Source organism: Lagopus leucura, unplaced genomic scaffold (genome assembly GCF_019238085.1).
Source record: "Lagopus leucura isolate 7727_CA_CO unplaced genomic scaffold, USGS_WTPT01 Super-Scaffold_100001, whole genome shotgun sequence".
Classification (NCBI taxonomy): domain Eukaryota; kingdom Metazoa; phylum Chordata; class Aves; order Galliformes; family Phasianidae; genus Lagopus; species Lagopus leucura.
Window position 1 is genome coordinate 53730796 of NW_024962262.1, and position 27104 is coordinate 53757899.

Genomic DNA, 27104 nt, shown 5'->3' on the forward strand with positions numbered 1-27104 from the left:
TACAGACTGCTAAGTTGCTGTCTTTTCTCTGTTTCAGTGTTGCTGACTCCAAGCAAAATAGAAAACTAATGAGTTAGAGTTTGGAATAGCAAGAGATTTTTTTTTTACATAATGAGCTTTTTTGGAATTTTTATTTTTTTTTAATATTTCAGCTGTTTGAATGTTTGCTTCATGTTTCAAGCATCAGTATGAAAGCTTGATATAAAAACAGGTAGCTTGAACAACATGGAACAGCTACAGTTTTAAAGACAACAAATATAAAAACTTTCATACTTCATTTCAAGTAAATCTAGTGACGTCACTAAACAACGTTTTAGTAAAGCAGGAAACCATGTAGGCATAGATAATAGAATACAGTCTTCCTCAGTAACCCTGTCATTCGTGCCCTAGTTCCCTGCTATTTTTCTGTCTTCCTGATATCTCCTCTAGAGTTACAAAAAAATTATGCTCCAATTAGTCTTTTCGAAGGAAAACAGTCTCTTCTTAGAAGTACACAAGGAGATAGTCCTACTGTGGAGTCCATTTTTGCTTTTTGTATCTCACAGTAGGCAGGCAGTTTACTGTGCACTCTGTTTGTGCTGGGGTTATTTGGAAGTTTTCTATCTCTATAACGATCCAGGAAAATTGTGCTGTGAATTTAGTAGCTCTAAAAGTTATCCAATATCTCAGGTTTAGAAGTTGCAATGTGTGTGGGAAGGGGTTTCAACACTTACCTTGAAATTACTTCAGATTACACAAGACAAAGATCAAAGCAACAATAAAAATATAATTTATTTGAACAGTTCAATCTACAAAACACTGTTACTAGGTTCAGACAAATGTGCAGAAGTAAGAGGAGCACAGCAATGAAAATTACCTTTAGAAGGTAGATACTGTCTCAGGATTTTCTCCACGTTGTACAGCCAACAAGCTCTTGTGATGTTTACACAGAACTAGGATCCGTCTCGTCTCAGTACATCACCTCCCTGGGATAAATTTTCACAGAAAAAATATCTTAATTTGCAAACATCTATAATTTAATATCCTTTTCCTGAGTTCATGTTCAGACTTAAGTACTCCTGCTCAGTAGGATTACTGTGATTCATAAGTCAGTTGAGATATTAACCTTGACACTTTCCTGCTGGGTAACACAAAATGCCCAACTTTCTTTTAAAGTGCAAATGACTGTTGTACATGGAGAGGTAGAGACATCTTTTGTACAAAAGGTGAACAAAGTTTCTTGACATCTATCTGGTTTTTGAACTAACAGTATTAAATATTTGGCATACTTCCATCTGCTAAATGGTAGGGATTTAAAGCCAAATAACCAAATAACATCTTTATAAATTTAAATCTACATTTTCTTAGATAGTTATTTTGGAAGTCCCTTTTCCGTCAACAATATTTTAAACAAAAATAATCTTCACATCTAATTTCTAACTTTTAGAATAGATACTCATATACCTTATGGTGAGAAATTACATTTGATTAAATGTCAGGAGATGATGTTTAAGACTGGTCTTAAAAGAACAGCCTTGTTGAAATCAGAACACGCTCTGATTTCCAAGAACAGCTTAAGCTAAGATTTTTGCTTGTTGTAGTGTTGTATATTAGAAAGTTTAATTTTTGTAATGTCAGAGTAATAATTAATTATGTTTTCCTGGCCATTTTATACTATATAATATATTCAGCATTGTTTTGATGTTGATATTTGCATGTTTTGATGAAATCTATGAAGAAAATACACAGTAGTGTATTATAACAGAAAAATCACAAGCTAAAAGATTTCAGCCAGAAAATTCTCTCTACATGAACAGCTATAAAGTTGCCATCTTATTATTAAGCAATGAAAACAAAGGAAATATCCATTCTGAATCCTCCAATGCAGAAATGGAAAAAATCATGGAGAAGTCAAGACAGTATTGAAGATCTGAAAATCCTGTTGCATTGAAGTTCTAAGCCACTGAGGAAGCAGAACTATTCAAACACTTCATTATGATATTTTGTTTTATTAATTATTTATTTTTACTTGAAAAGGGAGAAACGAGTAATATTTGAACCATGAATTACTGTTGGCTTCACACAACAATGTTATTTCAACACACATATTCCATTTCTTTCAGTTATTTCTATTGTTGTTATCATTGTAGCAAATTTCTTACCAATTCATTTATTTAGAGAGTTCTGTAACATAGTTAAATTGATTATTCTAACTAAAAAGTTTTGACACCATTTTAATAAAATATCATATATATCTCCTGGTTTTATACCTCAGACTGAGTCATACTTCAATTTATTTTGATTCCTGTTTTTTAGTTATGTCTGCATATATCTGTGAGATACATTTACTAGATCAAATTTTCTATGAGGATTTCTGCAAGCTGCCTTTTTATTTTCCATGATCATTATTTGTTTATTTATTATAACTAAATACAGTTTATAAGCTCTGTCTAATATATAGTAGTAGATTTACTATAGGAAAGTTTCTGATCGTAGATGGGAAATGTAGTTCACTATACCGAGCAAGTTAAAATGCATTTAATGAAAAGATAGCTGTAATTGGTATCTTGTGGGATTGTTGCTATTTTTCTAAGAAGAAACTGGTGTCTTATCAAACACTTTCTTTTTTAGGTGGAAAATCAACTAACTGGGAAGGAGGTATTCGTGTGCCAGGGCTTCTCCGTTGGCCTGGAATGATTCAGGCTGGCACTTATATTGATGATCCAACGAGTAACATGGATATTTTTCCTACCATTGTCAAACTAGCTGGGGCACAGTTACCCTGTGACAGGTATGTGTACTCAGTAGTTATAAACAGCTAGAACTCAGTATCCAGTGTTAATATTTCCCTTACTTTCTTTTGTAACTGTTTTGGGTGGGTTTTTTTTTTGTTGTTCGTTTTTGGTTGTTGTTTTTTTTTCTTTTTCTTTTGCTGATATCATTTGTAAAGATCAGCTCTGTGGCTAGTTCAGAGCATTACAATGCAGTTCTGTTATCCAGTGTGGTAAGCTTGCAGGGGAGGGAAAGAGTACTGGACAATTACAGGGTGAGAGAATACCAAGAGCAACATGCTGACCTAGAATTATTTACCAAAAAGCAAAAACAAATGTATCAGAAAAAGTTTTGCTCTATATGACTGAATATGATAGAAAAGGGACCTACAAGTTTAAATTATTTTAACTTTATAAGTTAAACCTTCACTTCCTTAGGATAGCAAGTCACATCAAAATGCTACCTATGCTTTTCATTCAATTTATTGTTCTCTACCAAATGAGTAAAAATAATCTCTTAAGAGTGTCCTGTCGTCTGAAACTCCATGAGACTTTCAAACTTCCTAAGATGTTTCACTAACATTCCCACATCCAAGTGTTTTATTTTCTTCAGGAGATATCCATTCTCATCAGGCAGGTGCACACACCTAAATTCTGCTGCCATCCAACTCCAATATGTAGATAGATGCTGCTACACTTAGCTTTGAATACCTCTGCCATGCACAAACAACTTTTGAGCACAAAGCATCCAGAATCCACATGAGGTAGATCAGCCAGGAGCTACTCTGCTAATGATGATTCATGGAGTGTGTGCAGGAAATGGCAGGGCAGGACATATGTAGGACATGAAAAATTAGTCATACTTGCACTGAGACATCCCTTACAAACAGGAACTCTGTCAAACCTAAGCAGTTCAGACTAGTCTAAATGAGGGCAGATCTTATGCATTTCATTTTAATATTTCTTGAGTGAAGTCTCAGGCTTATATATTCTCATATATAAACTAGCAGATGTGGGCTATACTTTGTACAGGACTACTAGAGGTATATTACTGGAAACTTTTTCCCCTTCAAGAATCTGTAGAACAGGGTGTATGCACTAGACATGAATCTATCCTGCTCTCAGCTTTAAGTGGCCATGCTTGCAGGGGCAAAACCAGAGCAAATAACTCAGAGAAGAAAACATCACAAATTGAAAATGTACCCCCTTGCAGCCAAGTCAGGTCTAGATCAAGGGATGAAAAAGTGGAATTTGTGCCTATCTTGTAGTAGTTATGAAACAGGTCTTATATAGTCGTGAAAAATGATGGGCATTTAGAAGTTTAAGAGTTTTAAAAATCTTTTTACAAGATATTGATCAAAATGTTTAAAAAAATACTTACGTGCTGATCTATATACCAGCACAAATGAAGTTCATATGAAACTTCTTGTAAAATTTGTAATTCATACAAAGTATTAAATGCAGATTGTTATTTCTCTCTCATCAGCTGATTCCAGCAATTCATTAGCTTAGATTATGGAAACATTTAACTGACTTGTTTGTTATGTAACTCCATTTCAATGCAAATTGACATACTTTTTCAAAATATCATCAATGTTGTCCAGCAGTAGAAAGAGAATTTATACCTGTATTGCTCAAAAAAGTAATGCCTCCTATTTATTTTCATATTTCATATTGCAAAAGATACAAAGACCACAATAACACTTGTGTGTTTTAAAAATTTTAAATTTTGAGCAAAAATTTTAAAATTTGAGCAAATTTTAAGCTACAAAACACTGTTTTTAAACATAATTATGACCATTAGCTACGGTCAAAAGCCTGCATGCTGCTTGAATAAAAATCTGTGCCAACAGAGGTGACTTGCTCTTGCTATCACCACTGCTGAAACATGCTACCCACCACCTCATTCTGCTCACATCCACTGTTTGGTCTCTATAAACACTCAGCAAGTGTTGATGAATGTCAGTAGGAGCTATTTTTTCTGCATGGAGGAATTAAATTACATTTGCTTCATATGCACTTCCATGTCAGATACCATTTTGTCAGACTGCTCCTCTGCTGTTGCAGAGCAACAGAATAATAGGCAATATCCTGCCAATAGGCAGGAAGGTATTGTTGTACTACCAGCTTTTTCTTCTGGCATTGTGGGCCAACATAATAAATTAGGAGACATTACCTTTGGAACAGCCCTTGTATTTGTGTGTTCATGTGTACTTGTGTGTGTGGGTGTGTTTATATGTTGTTGATAAACACTTACACATAGTTCATTTTCAGCTTTGAAATCACTAGTTCTGTATTAAATTCTGGCATTCATAATTTACTGGACATAGTTATTACCATTGCTTCAGGGAATGCAAGCACAATGTAGCAGAGATTTCTCTGGTCTTAGTTGTTACCTCAACCAGACTAATTCGAAGCAACTTGAGCAGTTATATATTTACATGCAGAGGGCTGTGTTTTAGCAGTTTACACACATATGTCTGATCTCATTCTCAGCAAGAGAAGTGGGAGGAAGAAGCAATCATTCCTAATGGCAAAATATAAAAATAATGTTTCCTTAAATAATGTAGAAACCAAAGGGAAAGTGCACCTGAAGGTTTAATTCCAAAATGATCAATTGGAAGTGACCATTCAGATCATGAGAGCTAGATTTCAAGAAGTGAAAATGCACAGTTATAACATCTTCACGGAAAGGGGAAGTTTGGATTATTCTTCTGAATTTGAAATGCTTTATTACTCAGAATTATTGATGGACATGATCTGATGCCTTTACTTCAAGGAAAAGTTATGCGGTCGAAGCATGAATTTCTCTTCCATTACTGTAATGCATATTTAAATGCAGTGCGCTGGCATCCAGGAAACAGTAAGTAAATTCACCTACTCAAACTTTAAATATTTAATATAATTGTTATTGCATATCAAAAAGAATTGCAAAAAAGCCTTTGACTGTAGTAACAAATTACTTAAAATATCTAACCATTCTTCATTATTTTTTTCACTTTTCATTTGCTAAAATACACCTATTTACAGAGCCATTTCACCATCTTACATTTACTTATTGCTGTGCACTAATATTACATATGAAGCCAATATAGGAATCTATTTTTTAAATTTGCCTGAAAGATAGTCTGTTTTGCAGAACAAAGTAGTCAAGGTTAACTGTTACATCTGTCTAAAAATGTACAGATAATAGGATGTCTTGCTGAGTAACAGCTTGAATATGATGCCAATCTGGCCATTTTTACTACTGAAATAACGAAGTATAGAAGTATCATTGAGTCATAGTCATTATTCAGTAATTTAATTCAGGATTATATATAACCTTTTCATGTTTTTTATGAACTAAATAAAGCTTTGCCTACTTATCCTCTTCTTCTTAACCAAAAGCTCACTATTTCTGATAGCATTGTCCAAAATAATTAGAGCATGTTTCCCTTCCCATAAAAATCTCAGGACTGAATGAAATTAAGTGTGTGTTTTTCACATATCAGTCAACATTCAAAGTTACTTATATTACTGCTTAAAAAATGAAGATTTGAAACAATCCTTTGATGTAGCATTTTTGGGTAAGATAACTGTTATATGTAATATTTTCCCTTTTTCTAGTTTCAAGGCTAAGGTAGAGTGTAAGCCTGCAGATGACCAATATGACCAATTTTCCAATTCATTTTGATTCTACAAGTTAAGTCCTTTTCCAAAGCACTGAAAGTAAAAAAAAAAAAAAAGCTACATCAATGTTTTGTATTTACTACAACTTTACCTATACATCTTGCATTTGATAAATAACCATAAGGAAGAACCAAACAAAAGGAAAATGTGTTTAGCTAGGGTTGTTTTTTTTTTTTTTTTTTTTTGTCTGTGGTTGGATGTAATTATTCTGCTTCATAGAGACATAGGCCGAGCTCTAAGCAGGCAGAAGTTTTTTCTCACTAATACGCATTCGTGAGATAAAGTAACCCCTTATCTGAGCAAAGGATCAACTTTGTTAATCACTGAAGGGGAGTTTAATGAGAAATGGAGGGGAGCGATGATGAGGGACTAGACTAGTCTACTTTGTTTACTGAGGGAAAACAGTTTAGAGTGTGATATTCCTTTTATCCTTCCTCCAAAGCAAGTGAAACCTAAAGCCTATTCAGAATCTGGCAGTAACATTGTCGTAAGACTGGCATATTTCAGAATAGAATTACATTTTGTTAGCCTACTACGTAGTTTGAGAATAAGCAATAGTTCGATAATAATAATTTCTGCTTTCTTTGTATCAGACCTGTAAAATTGCTCTCCTTCAGTTTTACTTCTTCAATCTCAGATCTTCAGAAATGCCTTTTCAATGTAGACAATACAATCATATTTTTAAATATATTTATTGCAGTAAGCTAAAGTTTTGTGCCTGCTTATCTCTCTCTTGTGTGTTACTGTTGTATAGAGATAAATATTCTTGCATTAGAGCCGCATGCACCCTGATATTATCAGCACTGTGAGTACTCATGTGGAAAAATGAGCGTGATTGTTTTTTCTTCTGATAACTCAGCAACATGAAGTTATTGATAAGCTTGAAGTGTGATATATTACTAGTTAGTGTATTAATTGTTCTGTAGTCTCCCTCCACAGCTCTTTTTTTTCCACATCTGATCACAGAGTTCACTGACAGGCACAATTTCTGCAAATAGTATGTGACATTATATTTTTGTGTATGAAAAATGAACACAGCTTTTTTTTTTTTTTTTTTTTTTTTTTTTTTTGAGAAGCCATTATTTCAGTCATTTGAAGTCTTTTGAAGAGTTTTTTTTCAAGCAACAAAGACCTAAACTAGAAGTATCCTATGGCAACAGCTCATTCAATATACTTAGGAACATATCCAAGAAAGCAGATGAAGATGAATCTACCTTCATTAAGGACAGGCTGGATAATTAAACAGTTTTCATTAACCTCAGGTAGAGCATAATCAGTTTCAAGTAGATATGGCTTCAGTATTTAGATAGATCTGGTCATCCTTCCTATGTCTACATATATCCATGTCTTACGTACCTTGTGGCCAAATAAGTTCCACATTCTTCTATGAGCACACACATTTTCCAGTATCCAGAAATGGCTGCAACATCTCACATCCTATAGTTGTATCTTTCCAATGACTATGATCAAATAAACAGAACTCAATTCACAAAGGACTACCAGAAGTAGGTACTTAATATTCTTTAGAACAGTCTTGAAAACTATGCCTTATGTAAGAAAAAACAGCAAATTATTGAGAAAAACATTGGCAACTATTGTCTCTTTCTGTTTACTGTAAGAAGTCTTTTAGACCAGGAAAGACTTGTGCTGTTCTAGAGTTGTATTTCCTAGATAGTCAACTACACTGATTTGAACTACTTTGAAACTATATAGAAACATGCAGCCTATAGATTATGCCTGTACATATGGGCTAACCAACTCTGCCTCTCACTAGGACTGAAGCCTCTCACAAAGTTTAGTGGAAGACATCGTGATTTTGTGGAATGAATAATCCCAGCTAGGGATTATTAGGATCCCTAATAAGAGTTATCACTCATGATACGAGACAGAGAAATTTGGTGTAGGTAAAATGTATAGCATTTGCACACCTTTCTCCTGCTTGCATGCTTCTAAAGTCTGACTTCAGCAGGTGTGCTTCTCACACAGAATGACTGAAAAGGACCATGATGATTATCTAGCTTCAATCTCCCTGCTATGTCCAGGGTCACCAACTACCAGACCAGCCTGCCCATAGCCACATCCAGCCTGGTCTTGAATGCCTCCAGAGATGGGGCACCCACAGCCTTCTTGGGCAACCTGTTCCAGTGCGTCACCACCCTCTGAGTGAAAAACTTCCTCCTGATATCTAACCTAAACCTCCCCTGTCTGTTTAAAACTATTCCCCCTTGTCCTGTCACTATCCACCCTCATAAACAGCCATTTCCCCTCCTGTTTATTTCCTCCCTTCAATCACTGGAATGTCACAGTGAGGTCTTCCTGGAGCCTTCTCTTCTCCCTCAACCTCTCCTCATAGGAGAGGTGCTCCAAACCTCTGATCATCTTTGCGGCCCTCCTCTGGAACCATTCCAAGAGCTCGACATCCTTCCCGTACTGGAGGCCCCAGGCCTGGACACAGTACTCCAGATGGGACCTCACAAGAGCCAAGTGAAGGGGGACAATCACCTCCCTTTCTCTTCTGGCCTCCCCTTTTTTAACCTCTTTTAACACAGTTGGCCTTCTGGGCTGCAAGCACACATTGGCAGTTCATGTCCAACTTCTTGTCCACCAGGACCCCCAAGTCCTTCTCCGCAGGGCTGCTCTCAAGGAAATCTTCCCCCAGCTTTTATAAATACCTGGGATTGCCCTGACCCAAGTGCACCCTGCTCTTGATTTTATTGAACCTCGTTAGGTTTTCATGGGCCCATTTCTCCAGCCTGTCCAGGTCCCTCTGGTTGGCTTCCCTTCTTTCCAGCGTATGGACTGCACTGCTCAGCTTGGTGTCATCTGCAAACTTGCTGAGGATGCACTCGATACGATCATCTGTGTTGTTAATGAACGTGTTGAAGAGCACCGGTTTCAAGACCCCTGAAGGACACCACTTGTGACCAGCCTCCACCCTGACACAGAGCCATTGGGAACAACCCTTTGGCTGCATCCAGCCAGCCAATTCCTAATCCATCAAACAGTCCATCCTTCATATCCACACCTCTCCAATTTAGAGAGAAGGATGTTATGAGGGATCATGTCAGAGGCTTTGCAGAAACCTCATAAACACAGGAATGCTAACACTTGTGATAAGGCCTTGAAAACAATAAACACATACAGTCCAAATTATTGGAAGATGACTTCCTGTTACTCTGAAACCTGACAAGTATCTTTAATTGCTTATGTATGAATTTGAAGATCTTAAAGCAGTGTCAGCAAAGTACTGTGATTTTCCATTTTCAGTGCATATTCTCCACAATTTCTGGGTGCACCATGTAAGTACCAATATACAAAAGCAGCAGGTGCGAAGAAAAAAAATTAGCTTTTCATTCTGCTTAGTCTGGTGTAATTACTTAGGTTTTTTAGTCATTCAACATTCAAGTTTAAAACAAATCAGGTGTAAGTTCTGCCTTGAATTTCTTAAGCTGAGATGTCCAGAGTTTTGTATAGAGCTATGTTAGTTGTGTATATCAGATAATACTTTGGCCTAATTTAACTCTTACCACACATAATTCTGCTAGTGCAGATAGACTGATAATTGTGTACTTGCTAAAGCTATAATTTAGCCTAACTGCATGCCAAAAAATATCAACAGCTCTGTCTCTAGCACATTAGTGGCCTATGAATCAGTACTATTAAAAATGTATTGCTATGACAACTTAATTATAAGGAGAGAATTCATCAGATACAGAGCAAATCTTCAGCTGAAGGGAACTATTGCATCTTTCAGGTTATTCTGACTATGGGTAAAATTTGAATTTGATAAGGAGGGAATATATTGTAACCCTGTTTAATAAACATTGAAAAATCTGATGCAGTACAGCTTGTATTATAAAGAAGTAATAACATCCACAATATTTTGTTACTTATAATACAAATACTATAATATTTCTGATAAATGCTACAGTGACTGTGCTGGTAATCCTTTACATTTTCTACTTCAAAATGGATTTCATTATTCAGTGCAAGCTATTTTTATTCCAAAAAAAGGGAGGAATATAAACATGTAATACATGTTTGCATTATTATAAAAATATTTAGTGACTTGAGTGCTACATTTCTGTGCAAGTAAATGATTACAAAATTGGCATTTTAGAATTATTTGCTTCCATATGCTGAAATTGTCATTCAGTAAAACAACAAAAAAAAAAAAAAAAAGGAAAAAGAGATGTGCTATAGCAAGTTTAACTGAGGCACAGTAGACTATAGAATCAAACTGGCACATGATAGATAAATAATGATTTTTAAAGGCTATAGAATTTCACTGAAAATCTTTACTTCAGTATACATGAAAAAGATCTTTGTTTCAGCAAGTGAGGATAAGATGGACATTACTATTGGTTATAAAAATATGAATACAGTATTAAAAATGATCTTATCTATCTATGCACACTTGTCTTCTATAAAGAACAGAATAACCAGTTTACAAAAGTCAAGATCTAATGTACCAGTGATCACCAGGAAGACTGTAAAGCTATCAAATGATAAGTCCTTATAATATTTTTGAAAGTCTGATAAGTCTAAATGGTGATGTGCTCTATTATCTGATATCTTAGCCAAAGGTTTTTGCTGAAACAGGATGTTTAATACAAGGTAATGCTAGGTAAAGACTTTCCTCTGAACGCTGAAGCTTATATCGCTCCTTGAAAGTGCATTAACCGCAATCCGGAGGTATATCTTCAGTGCTGTTCGGTTTGAGAAATACGTAGCTCAAAAACCGTTGGTCAGGTGGTGAAAATGTGTCAGAATATTACCTCTGGAAGGAAGTTTTCATAAAATTTAGCTCTATCTAGCCTATGAGCATAGCTCTCATGAAAATTTTCAATTAGCTTCACTTAAAAAATGTTTTCGAGTATTGCTTATTCTGAGTTTCTTGTATCTTGGGATCAATTACAATTGCTGACAATTGCGTAGTGAAATTCACCATTCAGGGATTCTTTCCATGTTATTATAAAATTCATAGCTATTGTGATTACCAGATATTGCCATGCCCTCCAACATCCAGTTTTCCGCAGTATTCCATGACAGATATTTTGTTCATCATATAGGGGTGAAGACATCTTTCTAGTCATGTATTTAATGTTTTCTGCAGCATCAGTTGTTACATAATTAAAACAATAAAAACAATGAGGAATATTTTCTATTTTGCACATTTTAGTCCAGCAAGTGGGGAAAATATACAGAATCTGTTTTTTTTAGAGAGGCTCATCTGTGTTCTACAGAACTAAAAAAGTTAAGTTCATAATAAAGAGAAGACAAAGCAGGAAAGATCTGCTTAGAAGTACCATTTTAAAACGACTTCTAATAAGTATTGCCTTTTATCTGAGATGGAATTAAAATAATATTCACTTCTGAAGGAGTGAGAGTTAGAAAAGGAATGCTTTACATTTTTCCTTACCCTTGTAAGGAGTATGTTATTCATACTGTAAGGTGTAGTAAGGGTTACATTGTTATTAAAGAGGAATCACATTATTTACAAAATCATTCTTACTTTCATTTTTATTAATATCTCAATAACTAAAAATTGTGGAATGAATTCGTATGCTTAAAGAATGCCCATTTGTGAATGCAATGTTGACATTTGGGGGGTTGGACTCGATGAGCTCTAGAGGTCTCTTCCAGCCTTTACGGTTCTATTCTGTGATTCTTCTGTGATTCTATGATTCTCTGATTAGAGAGTATTCAGAAGACAGAGTCTGGACAGATACTGAAAACTGAGAAACACTATAATGTTCTATATAACAAATCTGAAAATCTTATTTCAGCTATCAAATTCCCAGTGAAAGAGTAGATAGTTGAAACTTGTCTGCAGAAAGTGGAAATGCATTAGTTTGTAAATGAGAACTTTTGGATTAAAAATGGTGGCAATATACTTCTGTTTAAAAAATCTGCCCCTTTCTTGTTTGGCCCTCTTTGAGCATTTAAGAAAGAAAACCTTTCACAGGTTTATTTGAAATATATTACTCATTGTTCTACCCTTCTAACATAATAAAAAATTTGCAATGTATACATTTACTGAAGCCTCATAAGTAGATTTTCTACTTCTAACTCATTAATTTCAAAGCAATAAGGAAGTAATTGTTCTTTGTGTTCTTTGATGTACCATGAATAAATGTTGTATAGGTTCATAAGTAAACAGTCAGCTGTGGTTGTCATACCCATTTGCGGAACCTATACCTTTGCATAAGTGCTTCCTGTTCTTTTGCTTGCTTGCTTTGTGGTGACCAAGGATGCTGGTGCAGACTAGTAAGGATTCACATTGTCCACAAGAATGCCAGTGGTTATCGTTTCTTGTTTTCATTGCTGAACAATACAAATGAAGATAAACTTAATAGAAAATTGATCCAGGAAGTGACCACCTTTTGCAGAGCACCTTTAGAAGGAGAGGTAATAGTACCACGTGAGCATCACTATTATCCAAGAAACATTTTGTTGTCTTACAATGAAATATCTTTCTTTTTTAAATCAAATCTTATCATAACACCTTCCTACCTATTCTCAGAAAATAAATGCTTTGAAAGGATGAGAAATATAGGATTTGAAGAAGAAAGATTTTCCTATCATCACAAAGATTTTTGCTTTTTATTTAGGATAGACATCCTCAGTTATAGTTAAATTGATGCAAGAACGGTTTTTATCTGAGAGAGCCATTCCACCAGCAAAAGACCATGTTAAATGTCCTTCGACTCAGACATTATACACACAGACCTTCTTTCAGTGATGATATAATACTGCTTTTATCATATAAAAATAGCAGCCATAACATACTTGTCTATCGATTCCAAGATATTCTGACCTAAATTAGTAATGTTCTTAGTGAGCAGAGAAAGGTTGACAGGTTTCAGTGATCATAAAAAGGCAAAAGCATTCAAAGTAGCTAATTCAGTATTATTTAAACTTCAGCATGAATGGCTTCCTGTCAGATACTGTGTCATGCACTTATGACAGTAAAAAGGAGAAAAAAAAAAAAGGATCTTACAGATTTTTTTTTTTCTGTATACTTTACAGCTAACACTTCAATAAGAAAAAAGGTCTGAGTTAGAATACTAGTCTGATAGTTGGTTTTTTTTTTCTATTCAGATGGTTAATGGGAGTAAAAACAAATATATATAATAACAAGTTCATAAGAGCAGCTAAAAATGTGCTGTAAATTTCAAAAATGAATTACATCTTACCAAATAAGACAAAATGTAGTCCTTAAACAATTTCTAGAGCATTTCACTTCTAAAAATATATTCCATTCATTGTTGCATTTGAGCCTGCAGCATTCTGTTTGTCACGTTCAGAACATAGCTCAGATTCACCCTAATCTAAAAATCAGATTCAAATGGTATTTGTCATCTTAAGCAATGCTTTTAAAGAGTAGTAGTTTTTGCATGAACAATTCACCTGAAGTATCTTGCATGCCTCAGCCTCTGCCATGCTATTACACCTAGAAAAGTAAACAAAGTATTGGTTTACTGAAGAAATTCCCTGGAAACCTGACTGTCAAGAGTTGGATCAATTCTCAGTAAGTTAGAATAGACCATGCTATGAAGCACAGAAAAAATATTTACAGATAAAAACAGTGAATGCTCAGAGAGTAGGTTCATGTGGACAATATTATGCTGGTCATCAGTGTGTGCCTGTGGACAATGTGCACTATTTAAGTGTAGGTGCTTTCTGTATCTAAGTCCTCATTAGTACTTCAGAAGGCCAAAAGAACAAGGAATCACTGTAAATGTCATCAGCTTGTGAAAGGCTCATGTCTCAGTACAAACAATGATATTCCTGTTGATTTTAGAAATTTGTATTTGACCTCAAAGAATTAGGGGATATATAATACTTTAAATGCATTAATAGGTTTATCTTAGCACAAGAATAATTCCTGAACACAAATGTCCAAGTTTAGTTTCATGGTTAGTGGAAGTGTAATCTTACAGTGGATAGAACAGAAGCTGAACTGCAAAAATACAGGTTGTTTGTTCATCTGCTTCTGTTCATTCAGGCATGTCTTAGCAGAACTACTAGGTCATTTAGAAGTTCTGGTGATGTCGAGAATACCAAGTAGCTCAAAACATCAAGACTATATAGGAGCAATAAAAAACTGACCTAGAACACCATGCAGATGTTTACAGGGAGTCTGAAATGATCAAGAAAAGGTACTGAAAAATGCTTTGACTAGATTTTGGAATACTGAACAGATTTTACCGTGCCTGTAGTTCCTGAGCATTATCAAAAGCCTTTTTCCCTCCTCCCTCACATTCACATACCAAAGTATTTCAGGCCTCTACATAGGAAGTGTTTTAATTTCTGCCTGTGCTTTTAAATAGTTTTATAGCATACTGATATTTCGGGAAAAAAAAAAAAAAAGAAAGGGAAAAACAAAACAAAACAAAAGAAACAGGACTAAATTCTGATAAATATATTTGTACATTTGTAAATGGCAGGTAAAAGAAATTCTGTTACTCATATTTCACAAAGTATTTTTGAATATGTGCTTTCAAAGAAGTTAATCCAGTTATAAGTGTACACATTTGAAGACAGGAAATATGCAAAAGCAACGTACTTCTGTGTCTCCTTAGCATAGGTTAAACTTGAAAAAAGTTAATAAATTATGTCATAGTGAAGTGAGAAAAGTAATTATTTGAATTCAGGAAAGGATGATTCCACTGGTAAGTATTCCTTGAATTTAGGATCTGGCAAATGATTAGAACTAACAAGAGCAGTGTGTGCATGCACAACTGCCTGAGTATTCTTCACCATGTAATTCTTCATATTTTAAAGCATATCGAAGTCAGGAGGATTGGCTGACACGCCTGAAGGCTCTGTTGCCATTCAGCAAGACCTGGACAGGCTGGAGAGCTGGGCAGTAAAAAACCAGATGAGTTTTAACAAAAGCAAGTGTAGAGTCTTGCATCTGGGGAGGAATAATTGCATGCACCAGTACAGGTTGGGGGATGACCTGCTGGAGGGGAGCTCTGCGGAAAGGGACCTGGGTGTCCTGGTGGACGACAGGTTGGCCATGAGCCAGCAGTGTGCCCTTGTGGCCAAAAAGGCCAATGGCTTACTGGGGTGCATTAAAAAGAGCATGTCCAGCAGGTCGAGGGAGGTGATCCTCCCCCTCTACTCTGCCCTGGTAAGGCCTCATCTGGAGTACTGCGTGCAGTTCTGGGCTCCCCAGTACAAAAAAAGGCAAGGATCTCTTGGAAAGAGCCAAGCGGAGGGCCACAAAGATGGTGAAGGGCCTGGAGCATCTCTCCTATGAAGAAAGGCTGAGTGAACTGGGCCTGTTCAGCCTTGAGAAAAGAAGACTGAGAGGGGACCTGATCCAGGTCTATAAATATCTAAGGTGTGGGGGGCAGAATGGCGAGGCCGGACTCTTTTCAGTGGTGAGTGGAGACAGGACAAGGGGAAACGGCTGGAAACTGCAGCATAGGAAGTTCCGCACAAATGTGCGCAAGAACTTCTTTACAGTGAGGTGATGGAGCACTGGAACAGGCTGCCCAGGGAGGTGGTGGAGTCTCCTTCTCTGTAGATGTTCAAGACCTGCCTGGATGCTTACCTGTGTGACCTGCTGTAGGGAACCTGCTTTGGCAGGGGGGTTGGACTCAATGATCTCAGGAGGTCCCTTCCAACCCCTACAGTTCTCTGATTCTGTGATATTGTAAATCTGTGTACTAGTCAGTATTCCATTCATAGACCAGGTTTATGGCCATTGCTAGAAAGAGCTAACAACAGTCAACGTAGTCTTTGCCTAGACATACAAGAAAAATTGCCCACAACAATTGTTCTTTGTTTTTCCTAACAGATTTCAAGAATTTTGTTCAGTTTGTGGATTCATTGACCTCAGATATATACTCACCCTTAGGTTAGATTTTGTATTTCAGCTGCTATGTATTCTGATGAGATGTATGAGAGCACACTATGTCTGCTCTCAGGCAGAGAGAGGAGCACATTTAGGAGGGCTTAAAGCATCTGTGTTCTTTTCTGATCCAAAGGTCATGTCTGTGTAACATGTCTGTACAGGGCATCTTACTCCTCCTCTGATAAAATTTGATATACACCTTGGAAAAAAGCTGTAGAAGCCAACATTCTATTTTACACTTAGTTTTAGGGTGTTTTTATGATAGAAAGACAGGAAGAATGTAGTAGTCCAAAATTCAGAAGTTTAAATCAGACAAACTTATGAGAATCAGCAAGACAGAGAAAGCTTTCAAAGTGAAAATGAGGATTTGAGTGATAGGAAAATTGTTTACCAAGTCTATCTGCCTGGCCTGATTTCCTTTTGAATATAGTTTGATTGGTCTAATCCTAAGTGAAATGCAGACTCCTTTCTATGTCTCCATGCCGTAAGTGCCAAGATCTTGGGGCCTTTTCCTAACTTTGGTGATTCTATGATTCTCTGTTTAGCATGATTGCCAGCCCATTAGAAACATCTTTGGAAATATAAGAAAAATTTCAACAGCTACGTAAACGTTGCCTGAATCTCTGTATTTTAGTCACTTTACTGAGGTTGTTGTCACTGTATGTGTGTTCTCTTTTGGAGATTAGCATAGAAGAAGGAGACACTATCATGAACATGATAGAAAAATATATTATCCTTACTATTGCCACAGATCTTTAGAGAGTATTTTGGCAAAGAAATCAGCTAAATTGAAAGATGCAGACTGAGTTTGCAGAGCTATGGATAAAAATTGTTTGTAAGTTTAAAAATCCAAAAAATAACTACCGCTATGTAGATGTTTGTATTTCACAATATCCTTTGAGTGCTGTCATCACTCTTAACTACAGTGGGAAGGGAGGTCATATATAAAATTTATGTCTTGTCATGTAACGTCAAAAGCATTTTCAGTTGTCTGGAGGAAGTTCAGCATGTAAATGAATGACTTTAGACAGCAAGCTGTTATTCTATTTATTTATATTTCTAAAACAAGGGGTTAAGGCCATTAACCTTAGCCATACTCTATAGGAGCATATTCTATGAGTAAAAAGAAGATAAAAAGGATTTCACACTCAAGTATGTGGCTGTCTTTGTCTAACTCAACTTTGTAACTGTCTTTTACATAAGAGCCAAGATTTCATAGTGTTGGTATAACTAATAATAAATGTTGGATTAAATTTGTGACATAAGTGCACTCTTCAAAGATACTCTTGAGCTGAACTAGAATTATTACATTGAATAACAGTCAAAAATAGAAGAGCAACACAAAGAGAAGAAACACTACTGGCCAGGACATGCTGGCTAGTATATTATGTAAATAATAAATAAATACAATTTAATAGCAGTTGAAGAACATTTGCAGATCTTAATTTACTTAAGCAATTAGTTTTGGTCGCAATTACATTGTGCTCTGTTTAATTTAAGCATGAGATTAGTGTTTGAGTTCTTAAATTAAAATACAATTATTTTGTTGAACTGAAGGCAGATGAGGTAAAATCATCCTTTCAGTAAATTCATGGGAATTTTGGTATTCTCTTCAGAAGACCAGGATTCTAAAAATGGCATGGAAATGAAATTTGGAGCTGACAATGCAATGAATGGCAATCTAAACCAACAAAGACTTGCACCAAAATCTTTGTTTAAAGTCTAGCAAAAGTTTGCAAAAAATATGTATTTGCAAAAATTGCCAGATAAAACACTGAGTGAAAGGAGTGCGCCAATAAAGTGTCTTTGTCTTCAGCAATAAAGGAAATGAATTAGAGTAGCACAAAAGTTACAACAGAAGAAATCATCTATCAAGAAAGCACTAAAAAATAGATTGTGGTGAACAATCATGAAGTGGCAGGGGGATGAATTAGATGACAAAAAGAAGATTCATTTGAAATATCGGAAATGAGCTTTTGTTCTTATTTGCTACAACTGGAACAGAGAAAATGCATGTATTAATGTAAGATAGATATGAACTTCACATAAGCAGTCAATTCAGGTGTACTTCAGCTACTGACTATTTCAGAGGTCATTCAGTGATGGGTGAGTAAGACATTAAATGAAAACAAATTATGTTTTGTGCGTATTTTTTTTTTGTTTGTTTTAAAGAAAAAAAGTCTGCAAACTTCCATCTGTATTTTCTGGCTACGTCAGTTAAATATAAGGACTTTAAACATACTTGAAAGGAGGAGATTCACAATCTATGAATACTTTTGGGTCTTTCATAAACAGCAGCACCTTGTAAATAGATATTGGCTGCCAAATCAAATTGAACATGGGCTAGAGAACACTGGAGAGATAGAAAGTTTGATTTTCTAACTTGTGGTGGTGTCTTACTCTGACTACACTATAAAGAAAGTAACACAAATGGTTTTCACAGGAACCTCTGACGTTTATGAAAGCAAATCCACTCAGTATCTTTGATTTCTGTCTGGTTATTTTTGTATAACAAAAAAAGCAGTTATGGAGCAAAGGCCTAGTTTCATATTCAAGTCATAAGAGAACTAGGCAATAGCTATATAAAGAATTGGAAAGAAAAAGAAAAAAAAGGAAAATTAGCCTTCTCTTTTTAAAAGCATCATTAGTTATGATAAGGGAAACAGAGTACTTTGCAAGACAGTTGTTCATTGAAGAATGATTACTTAGAGATAATTGTATTGTGTATGACCACGGAGCAAGGTTGGTCATTTCTTATTAGGAAGCAACTGGAGCTTCATAAAGTCAGGAACTACAAGTGACCCTAGCTGTGGAAGTAGCCTCACTGGCAGCACCCAAGCAGAATGAGTAGAGCTGAGTGCTAATAACAAGGTCCATCAGTAAATCCTAACTAGGTGAACTGGTGATTCAGATTTCTACTCATAGAGCCCAGTCAGAAGCAGGAAGAGATAAGAATGAAGACGTAGGTGGAAGAAAGGCCACATCAGGCAGTCCAGAGACGGGGCTAAGGAATAGCACTCCTACAGCAATATTGATGACCTCAGGCTAAAATAAAATGGGGATCCTGGTCATGGACAGAGTGTGTGGATGGAGTTCCAACATACAGTTGGTCAGGACTGGTAAGGCATACTGGAGTTCTCAAGATTCCAGTATCTCAGGTTTTTAGCAGATTATGAGGGTGGTGCTAACAATGGGCAGGTGTAAGCTTTTACATCTGAGCTAATCTGATCTTTAAAAGAGTAATAAGCAGAATTATTCTCACCTTAACACAGAATTCTAACGGAGATAAAAAGCCAATCAATGAACAGTGGCATCTAGCTTTCATAAATACAAATACATTTCAGAGATCCAGAATTAGGTGAGAATACCAGATTGTTAAACTGCATAATAAATAGTAGTGGAGTATACTGAGCAGTAAATCCCACTGAGTGCCTTAAATGTCTTGCCACCTTTTTTATATTGTGAAAGAAATGAATATTTTTCTAAATGTCAAGAAAAGACACTGTATGCCTTTTAAAGTTAACTGGGAATTTTAAGATCATGTAATGTAATTAGTGTCATTTTTCTTTTAAATCAGCAGAGGTTCAGACAAGAGTATACCTTCAAATATGCAATAAATAAAGTAGATAGTTTAGACTGTGTAGCAAAATATGAGAGGTGAATTGGTTTTGTATAACTGAATATAATTTTATCCATGCATCAGTGTCCGGAAAGATCTGACAAGAATAATCAGAGAAGAAAAGCATGGATTAGATACAAAATCCTGGTTTGAGTTACTAGCATAAAGCTCTTTAAAGTCCAATTAAGAAAGTACCACTTACATCTCATGTTCAATTTTCCTTTTGACACAGAACTAAAATAGTCATTTGCTTCAGCTATTAGCATCAACTCTCATAAACAAATGGTGTAGAAGTTGGTGCAAACACAGGAATTTTTTTTTTTTTTTAACCACGGGGCAATTTACTCAGCACCTGGCATAATGGCTGCAGATGGAAGTAGCCTGTATCTGAGGAGTAAGAGGATCTTAGCTGAGGAACTGGTGGGTCTCATTGAAAGGTCTTTAACCTAGGTATGAAGGGGGAAGGGGACAAAATGAGGACTGTTGGGATTGAGTGGGTCGTTTGAGGGCTCGTACCAAACTTGATGGGTGAAGACGGTAGAGTACAGAAGGATGGACTGGGGCAGGGGGATGCTGGGGATGCTGCTGTTCTAGGGGATCCTAGATCTTCTATAAAGGCAGTGAGATGGAAAGCCCAGCTGAAGTACCTTTATACCAGTGCACTCAGCCTGGGAAATAAGCAGGATGAGTTGGAAACTGTGATGTGCTTGGAAAGTTATGACCTTGTTGCTATCATGGAAACATGGTGGGATGACTCCCATAACTGGAATACCACCACTGAGGAGTATTGGCTCTTTAGAAGGGATTAGCAAAATAGGAAGGGTGGGGAAGTTGCCATCTATGTCAAAGACTGAAGAGCTCCCTCTGAGAAACAGTCAGGAACAGGTTGAGAGCCTGTGGGTTAGAATTAAGGACAGGACTAACAAAGTCCAGCTGGCGATAGACATATACGACAGGCTACCTGATCAAGGGGAGACTGTTGACAAGGCTGGCTCACTTCAGATGTGGGAAGCATCATGTTCATAGGCTCTTGTCCTAATGGGGGACTTCAACCATCCAGATATCTGTTGGAAAGACCACACGGCAAGCTGCAAGAGGTCCAGGAAGCTACTGAAATGCATTGATGATAACTTTCTGGTTCAAATATTGGACAGACTACCAGAGGTGAAGCGTTGCTGGACTTGCTGCTCACCAATGTGAAGGAGATCATTAAAGGCATTGAAGTTGGAGGCAGCCTGGGCTGCAGAGACCATGCCCTGGTTGAGTTCATGATCTCAAGGGATGTGGACCTGGCAAGGAGAGGCGTCAGGACCCTGAACTTTGGAAGAGCAAACTTTAAGCTGTTCCATGGACTTTTGGCCAAGATCCCCTGGGATGCTCTCTTTAAAAACAAAGATGTTGAAGAGAGCTGGCTACTCTTCAAGGATGCCTTCCTGAGAGCACAAGAACTCTCCGTCCCTCTGAATAAGAAAGCGGGCAGAGGAGGTAGAAAACCGGCATGACTTGGCAAGGCCCTGCTGAGCATGCTGAGGGCAAAGAAAGGTGCGTACAAGCTCTGGAAACAAGGGTGTGTCAACTGGGAAGAATACAGGGATGCCGTCTGGACTTGCAGTCATGGGATCAGGAAAGCCAAGGGACAGGCAGAACTGAACTTGACGAGGGACGTGAAAATACGAAGACATTCTACAGATACTTTGGCCAGAAGAGACAGGCCAGAGTGTACCTCCTTTGGTAAATGTAAAAGGAGAACAGGCTTCAATGGACGAAGAGAAGGCTGAGGTACTGAATGAGTTCTTTGCCTCGGTCTTCACTGGCGGCCAGGATTCCAGTATTTCTCATGTCCCTGAGCCCTGGATCTCTAAACCTCTAGATGGGGACCGGGGCGGTAAATCCCACCCCACTGTAAAGGCAATGCATGTCCGAGATCACCTCATGAGACTGAATGTATACAAGTCTATGGGGTCGGATGGCGTGCATTCCAGAGTTCTGAAGGAACTAGCTGAGGTGATTGCCAAGCCACTATCCATCGTATATGAAAAGTTGTGGCTGTCAGGTGAGGTCCCAGATGGCTGGAGGAAGGGTCACATCATTCCCATTTACAAGAAAGGGAGCAAGGAGGACCCTGGGAACTACAGACTGGTGAGTCTCACCTCTGTGCCTGGGAAGAGCATGGAACAGATCCTCCTGGATGACATGCTTGATCACATGAGGAATGAGCGTGATTGAAAGGCCGCAGACAGAGGGTGGTTATCAATGGCTCTATGTCCAGGCAGTAATGAGCGGCATCCCCCAGGGGTCTGTCTTGGGTTTGGTGCTCTTCAACATCTTTGTCAATGACATTGATGATGGAATTGAGTGCACCCTCAGCAAGTTTGCTGATGACACCAAGCTGAGTGACGTGGTTGACATGGTGGAAGGAAGGGATGCCATTCAAAGGGACCTCAACCGGCTTGAAAGGTGGGTCTGGGTGAACGTAATGAGGTTCAACACACAAAGTGCAAGGTTTTGCACTTGGGCTGGAGGAATCCCAGGCATCCATGCAGACTGGAAGGAGCGGTCCTTGAGAGCAACCCTGTGGAGAAGGATCTGGTGGACTTGATAGATGAAAAGCTTAACATGAGCCAGCAGTGTGCTCTTGCAGCTCAAAAAGCAAATGGTATCCTGGGCTCCATCAGAAGAGGGGTGGCCAGCAGGGACAGGGAGGTGATTGTCCCCCTCTATTCTGCTCATGTGAGACCCCATCTGGAGTACTGTGTCCAGATCTGGAGCCCCCAGTACAAGAAAGACAGAGAGCTGTTGGAGAGGGTCCAGATGAGAGCCATGAACATGATCAGGGGACTGGAGCACCTCTGCTACAAAGACAGGCTTAGGGATCTGGGCTTCTTCAGCCTGGAGAAAAGAAGGCTGAGGGGGAACTCATTACAGCCTTTCAGTACCTAAAGGGAGCCTACAAAGAGGAGGGGAATCAACTCTTTGAAAGGATAGATAATGACAGGACAAGGGGAAATGGTTTTAAGTAGAGGGAAGGAAGATTTAGGTTGGATGGCAGGGGGAAGTTCTTAACAGAGAGAGTGGTGAGGTATTGGAACAGGCTGCTCAGAGGAGGTTGTGGATGCCCCGTCCCTGGAGGTATTCAAGGCCAGATTGGATGGGGCCCTGGGCAGCCTGATCTGATATTAAATGTGGAGGTTGGTGGCCCTGCATGTTGCAGGGGGGTTGAGGTTTCATGATCCTTGATGTCCCTTCCAACTCTGGCCATTCTGTGATTCTGAGATTTATTTGTTACAGGTAATTGCTGTTGCTGATTGCGGCAGCTCTTACTGTGGAGGCATAAGGGTCCTTCCCCACTATCACTTTATAAGCCTCAGTAAGACTCATTAAACCTCATTCTTTGTCATTAGCTTTTATCTTAATGACAAAATGCGGTGGCAATGTAGTCTATTAAAGAAATCATATAGAAACTTGTAGCAGTAGGTAAGAAGTTTCCATAGATATATATGGGCATATTTTTTGCCAATGCTTACATAGTCATGTGCTTCAGCAAAGTATTTGTTTGAGATTTCCTCAACAGAATGCAAGTACTGCAGACCAATTTTCTGTTTTTGAGGATCACCATCCATGAAAAACATTGAAGAGTCAGCTTAATATGGATCTACTCCAGTTCCCAACTGGTTTATTTACACAAGCCTATGAAGGATTTCAAAAGCATCTAGTAGCTACTTTCAAATAGTGAAGCTGTGGGAGAAATACACTTTCTCCTTAGGGATAACACGTGAGTCTTCAGCTCACTTAAACCACATTTTTGTTGGACCAAGTGTAACCTTCTTTTTCTCTCTGAACTGTGTCCTTTTATCCTGTATTCATCCTTTTCCCATCACTTTATTTCAATTTCCCTGCCTATTTCTGTGCTTCTAGCCTTATTTGGAGTGAATCTCTTTTTGATTCTCTTAGCAGATGCTTTTGTGTGTCTTTTCTTTCTGAAGCTGTAGAAATTATAATAAGGCTGACCTTCATGAGAATTTTCCTGTCATTTGCCTTTTCTGTCTTTTAGTTTTGAAAGTCCATTCATTTCCACTGTTCTCTCTAGAGAAATCTTTTCTTTCTTGTCTTATAAGGTATTATTTTTTTGTTTTTGTTTTATTCAGTTTGTGTGTGGGTTTTTTTGTTGTTGTTGTTTTGTTTTTTTTTTAAATATTCATTGTCTCAAACATCTGAATCACTTACTGTTTCTTAATGAAGGTCATTCTGGTCTTTTCTCATTGATTATTGAAGTTACTTTTTTTTTTCCTCTTCTTCCAAACTTGCTTTGTAAGCATCATCTTTAGTCCTCATTTGTTGTTTTGTTGTTTTTTTCTTTTTCCTTCTCCACATGATCTTGCCTGTTTCATGGAGCACCAAAATCAAGAAAAAAACCTCTAAAAGTCCCACTTTTAGTCCCCTAAAAGTGCTCTCCCAAATCCCTAGTTTCTTTTCAGTGTGTCAACCACAACATCTAGAGGAAGCAGAACAGGCATCAAGTGTCATTACCTAAACTACCTGATTAACTATTTTAATTTGCTGTCTTGAAGCTTACATCATAACAGGTGCAGCTGAATTGAGGTGACACAGTATGGGCATAATGCTTGGTAAATGTGAAATAATACCTGAAAGAAAAAAGAGCATTTCTGTCTTGAACAGAAAACAAAAAGCTGTTTATATCAAGCTTAAGAAAATTGACCTAATCATCAGATACACATTTCTGCTACCAGTATTTTAGGTAGGAAAATGTTTTCCTTGAAAAACATGACAGAGCCTTTACACTATTTTCTTGTCTCAGTTTGCTCTGTGATGGTAGAACTAGATGGTATTAGTTATCTTTTCCAACAGTAATGTTTCAGTGTTTATGCATGGCAGCAGAATTACTGCTACAGAGAACTTCCCTACTAAGAAAGGTGTGCTTTTTGCATCAGGTCTTCAGCTAGTATTTAATCAGAATTGCTTTTGGACCTGCTTGTGGTTTTTTTTTTGGTTGTTGTTTTTGTATCAAGTTTATGAAGCTTCTAATATTTTAAAACACTGCAGTTTCTTCACAGCAGGTGCTTAAAGTGTGAAAACTTGAGAGTTGACTAAAGTCACAAGACAAAGGAATTAAGGAATGTTGGGGAAATACAGTATATGAAAAAAATAAAATTGTGTTGGAAGTAGTGTTAGATTGATGTAACAGAACTGTTTTAAAAGTATTAATTAAAGCAGGAATAAAGCTAAAAATGAGCTATTCTTTCTCTCTCTCTCTCTCTCTCTCTCTCTCTCTCTATCTCTCTATTTCATAAGGGAAAAATATCTCACTTGATTTGCAAACTAAGGGGCAGGAATAGCTTCAGAATGGAAAGTGTAAGCAAACCTTTCTGGACACTTAACCAGTGAACCACTCCTTATGAAAAAAATAACCTTAAAATTACAAATTTCTATTATTTGGATTATTTCATTCATGACTGAACAGAGTTCACTCTCCAGAATGATTTTACATTAATTGAATGATAGAGCTGAAGTAACCTGTCTTCAAAATAATTCTGAGCTCTCTTCACTTAAGTTCTATATACAGTGCAATTAAAATGAGTTCATTCCATTTACAGCCCCAGGAGACTCTTCTCTAATCTTGTTCTTGGTGAGAAGGAGATTTTAGCACATTATAGCACTTCAGAGGGGTGAACCTTGTTTTTCATTATGCCTGCCTTCCTTAATCTGGAAATAGGAAAGTGTCAAGGTTGTTTCCCTTTACCATCACTTACTGTCAGTTGGAGAGTAGCTGAGGCTCTCTGTGTCCATATTCCATACCACTAAGGACAAGAAAATATTCCCATTGCATTCCTAAAACTAGTCTTCTATTCAAACTCAAGTGTTCATGCTGGCTGTAGAACTGCGAAATGAGGTTTGATTTTTGCAAAAAAGTTCATACTGGCAGACTGCTAAATTTCTCTGAAAAACCTTAACCTTGAACATGTCCAGGTGAAAATAGATAGTAGACAACTTCTAGTAATTTTCTTAGGAATAAATGTATATGAGAGTTCTTGCTGGTTGTCTTTAAGATAACACTCTATGATATATTTTTTAGTGTTTATGTTTAATTCAGTATTTTGGGGAGGAAGGGGTTCAACTGTACTATTGAACATTAATCATATGATTCTAATTGTTTAATAAATGCATATTTTTTCTATTTTTTTTCTGTTAAAATCAGAAGAATCAAATTTGTTTTTTTTTTTCTTTCTTTTTCTGAATTTGTAGCATCCCATTAAAAGTAATTTTTTTTTAACTCCATTTTTGAGTCTAACAAAAGAAGTCCCTTTGCTATGTCATAATTTATATTTAAATGATTCAATTTTGGAAATAAAAATAAATCTTTCATATTTTCTAAGTACCTCAGTGATTTTTAAAAATAAAAAGTATTCATATTAAACTCCCTGAGTCACATGTAAGGAAATTTTCCTGAATTCACATTTCTCCTGAATTTTTTAAAATAAACCAAATTATATTCAGCATTCTTTGGCAGTGTACACAGTTCTAGGCTACTGAAATTACAAAATTACTGCTTATCGGTTTTAATGTTACTTTGCATAATTCTGTCTTTATATACGTATTTCTTTGTATTTAAAGGTTAAATTCACTGTCAATTTTCAGTTAGTTGGTTCTGTATATTTCATTAGTATTCTGTGTATCAAAATTTGTTTTAATACTCAAATTTTGAAAAAAAATATCTGGAAAGAGACATATATGGACAAATTCTTGGAGATGACCTTGGTTCACAGAATGACATAATTGTAGGGGTTGGAAGGAACTTCTAGGGATCTTCTGCACCAACCCCACTGGTAAAGTAGATTCCCAACAGTAGATTGCAAAGGAAAGTGTCCAGCTTGGCTTTAAATATCTCCAGAGAAAGAGAATCCTCAACCTCTCTGGGCAGCAGCCTGTTCCAGTTCTCTGTCACTCACACAGTAAATAAGTATTTCTTCATATTCAAATGGAATTTCTTGCATTCCATTTTGTCCCCATTGCCCCTTGACCTGTCACTGGGCACTGTTGAAAAGAGTCTGGCCTCATCCTCATAACTGCCATGTAGATATTTATAAACACTGTTAAGAATCTCCCTTAGTCTTCTCATCTCCCAGCTGAAGTCACAGGTCTATGAGCCTTTCCTCATAGGGTAGATATTCCAGGCCCC

At 37.0% G+C, this 27104-nt stretch overlaps 1 protein-coding gene across 1 annotated transcript in view; it reads left to right on the top strand.

Annotated features, from left to right (window-relative positions):
• Window positions 1-27104, top strand: part of STS (steroid sulfatase) — a 110548-nt gene that overhangs the window by 59856 nt on the left and 23588 nt on the right. Inside the window, exons 9-10 of the mRNA XM_042868081.1 lie at window positions 2611-2770; window positions 5492-5613. Coding sequence (XP_042724015.1) covers window positions 2611-2770; window positions 5492-5613 — 282 coding nt within the window. The remainder of the gene's footprint in view (window positions 1-2610; window positions 2771-5491; window positions 5614-27104) is intronic.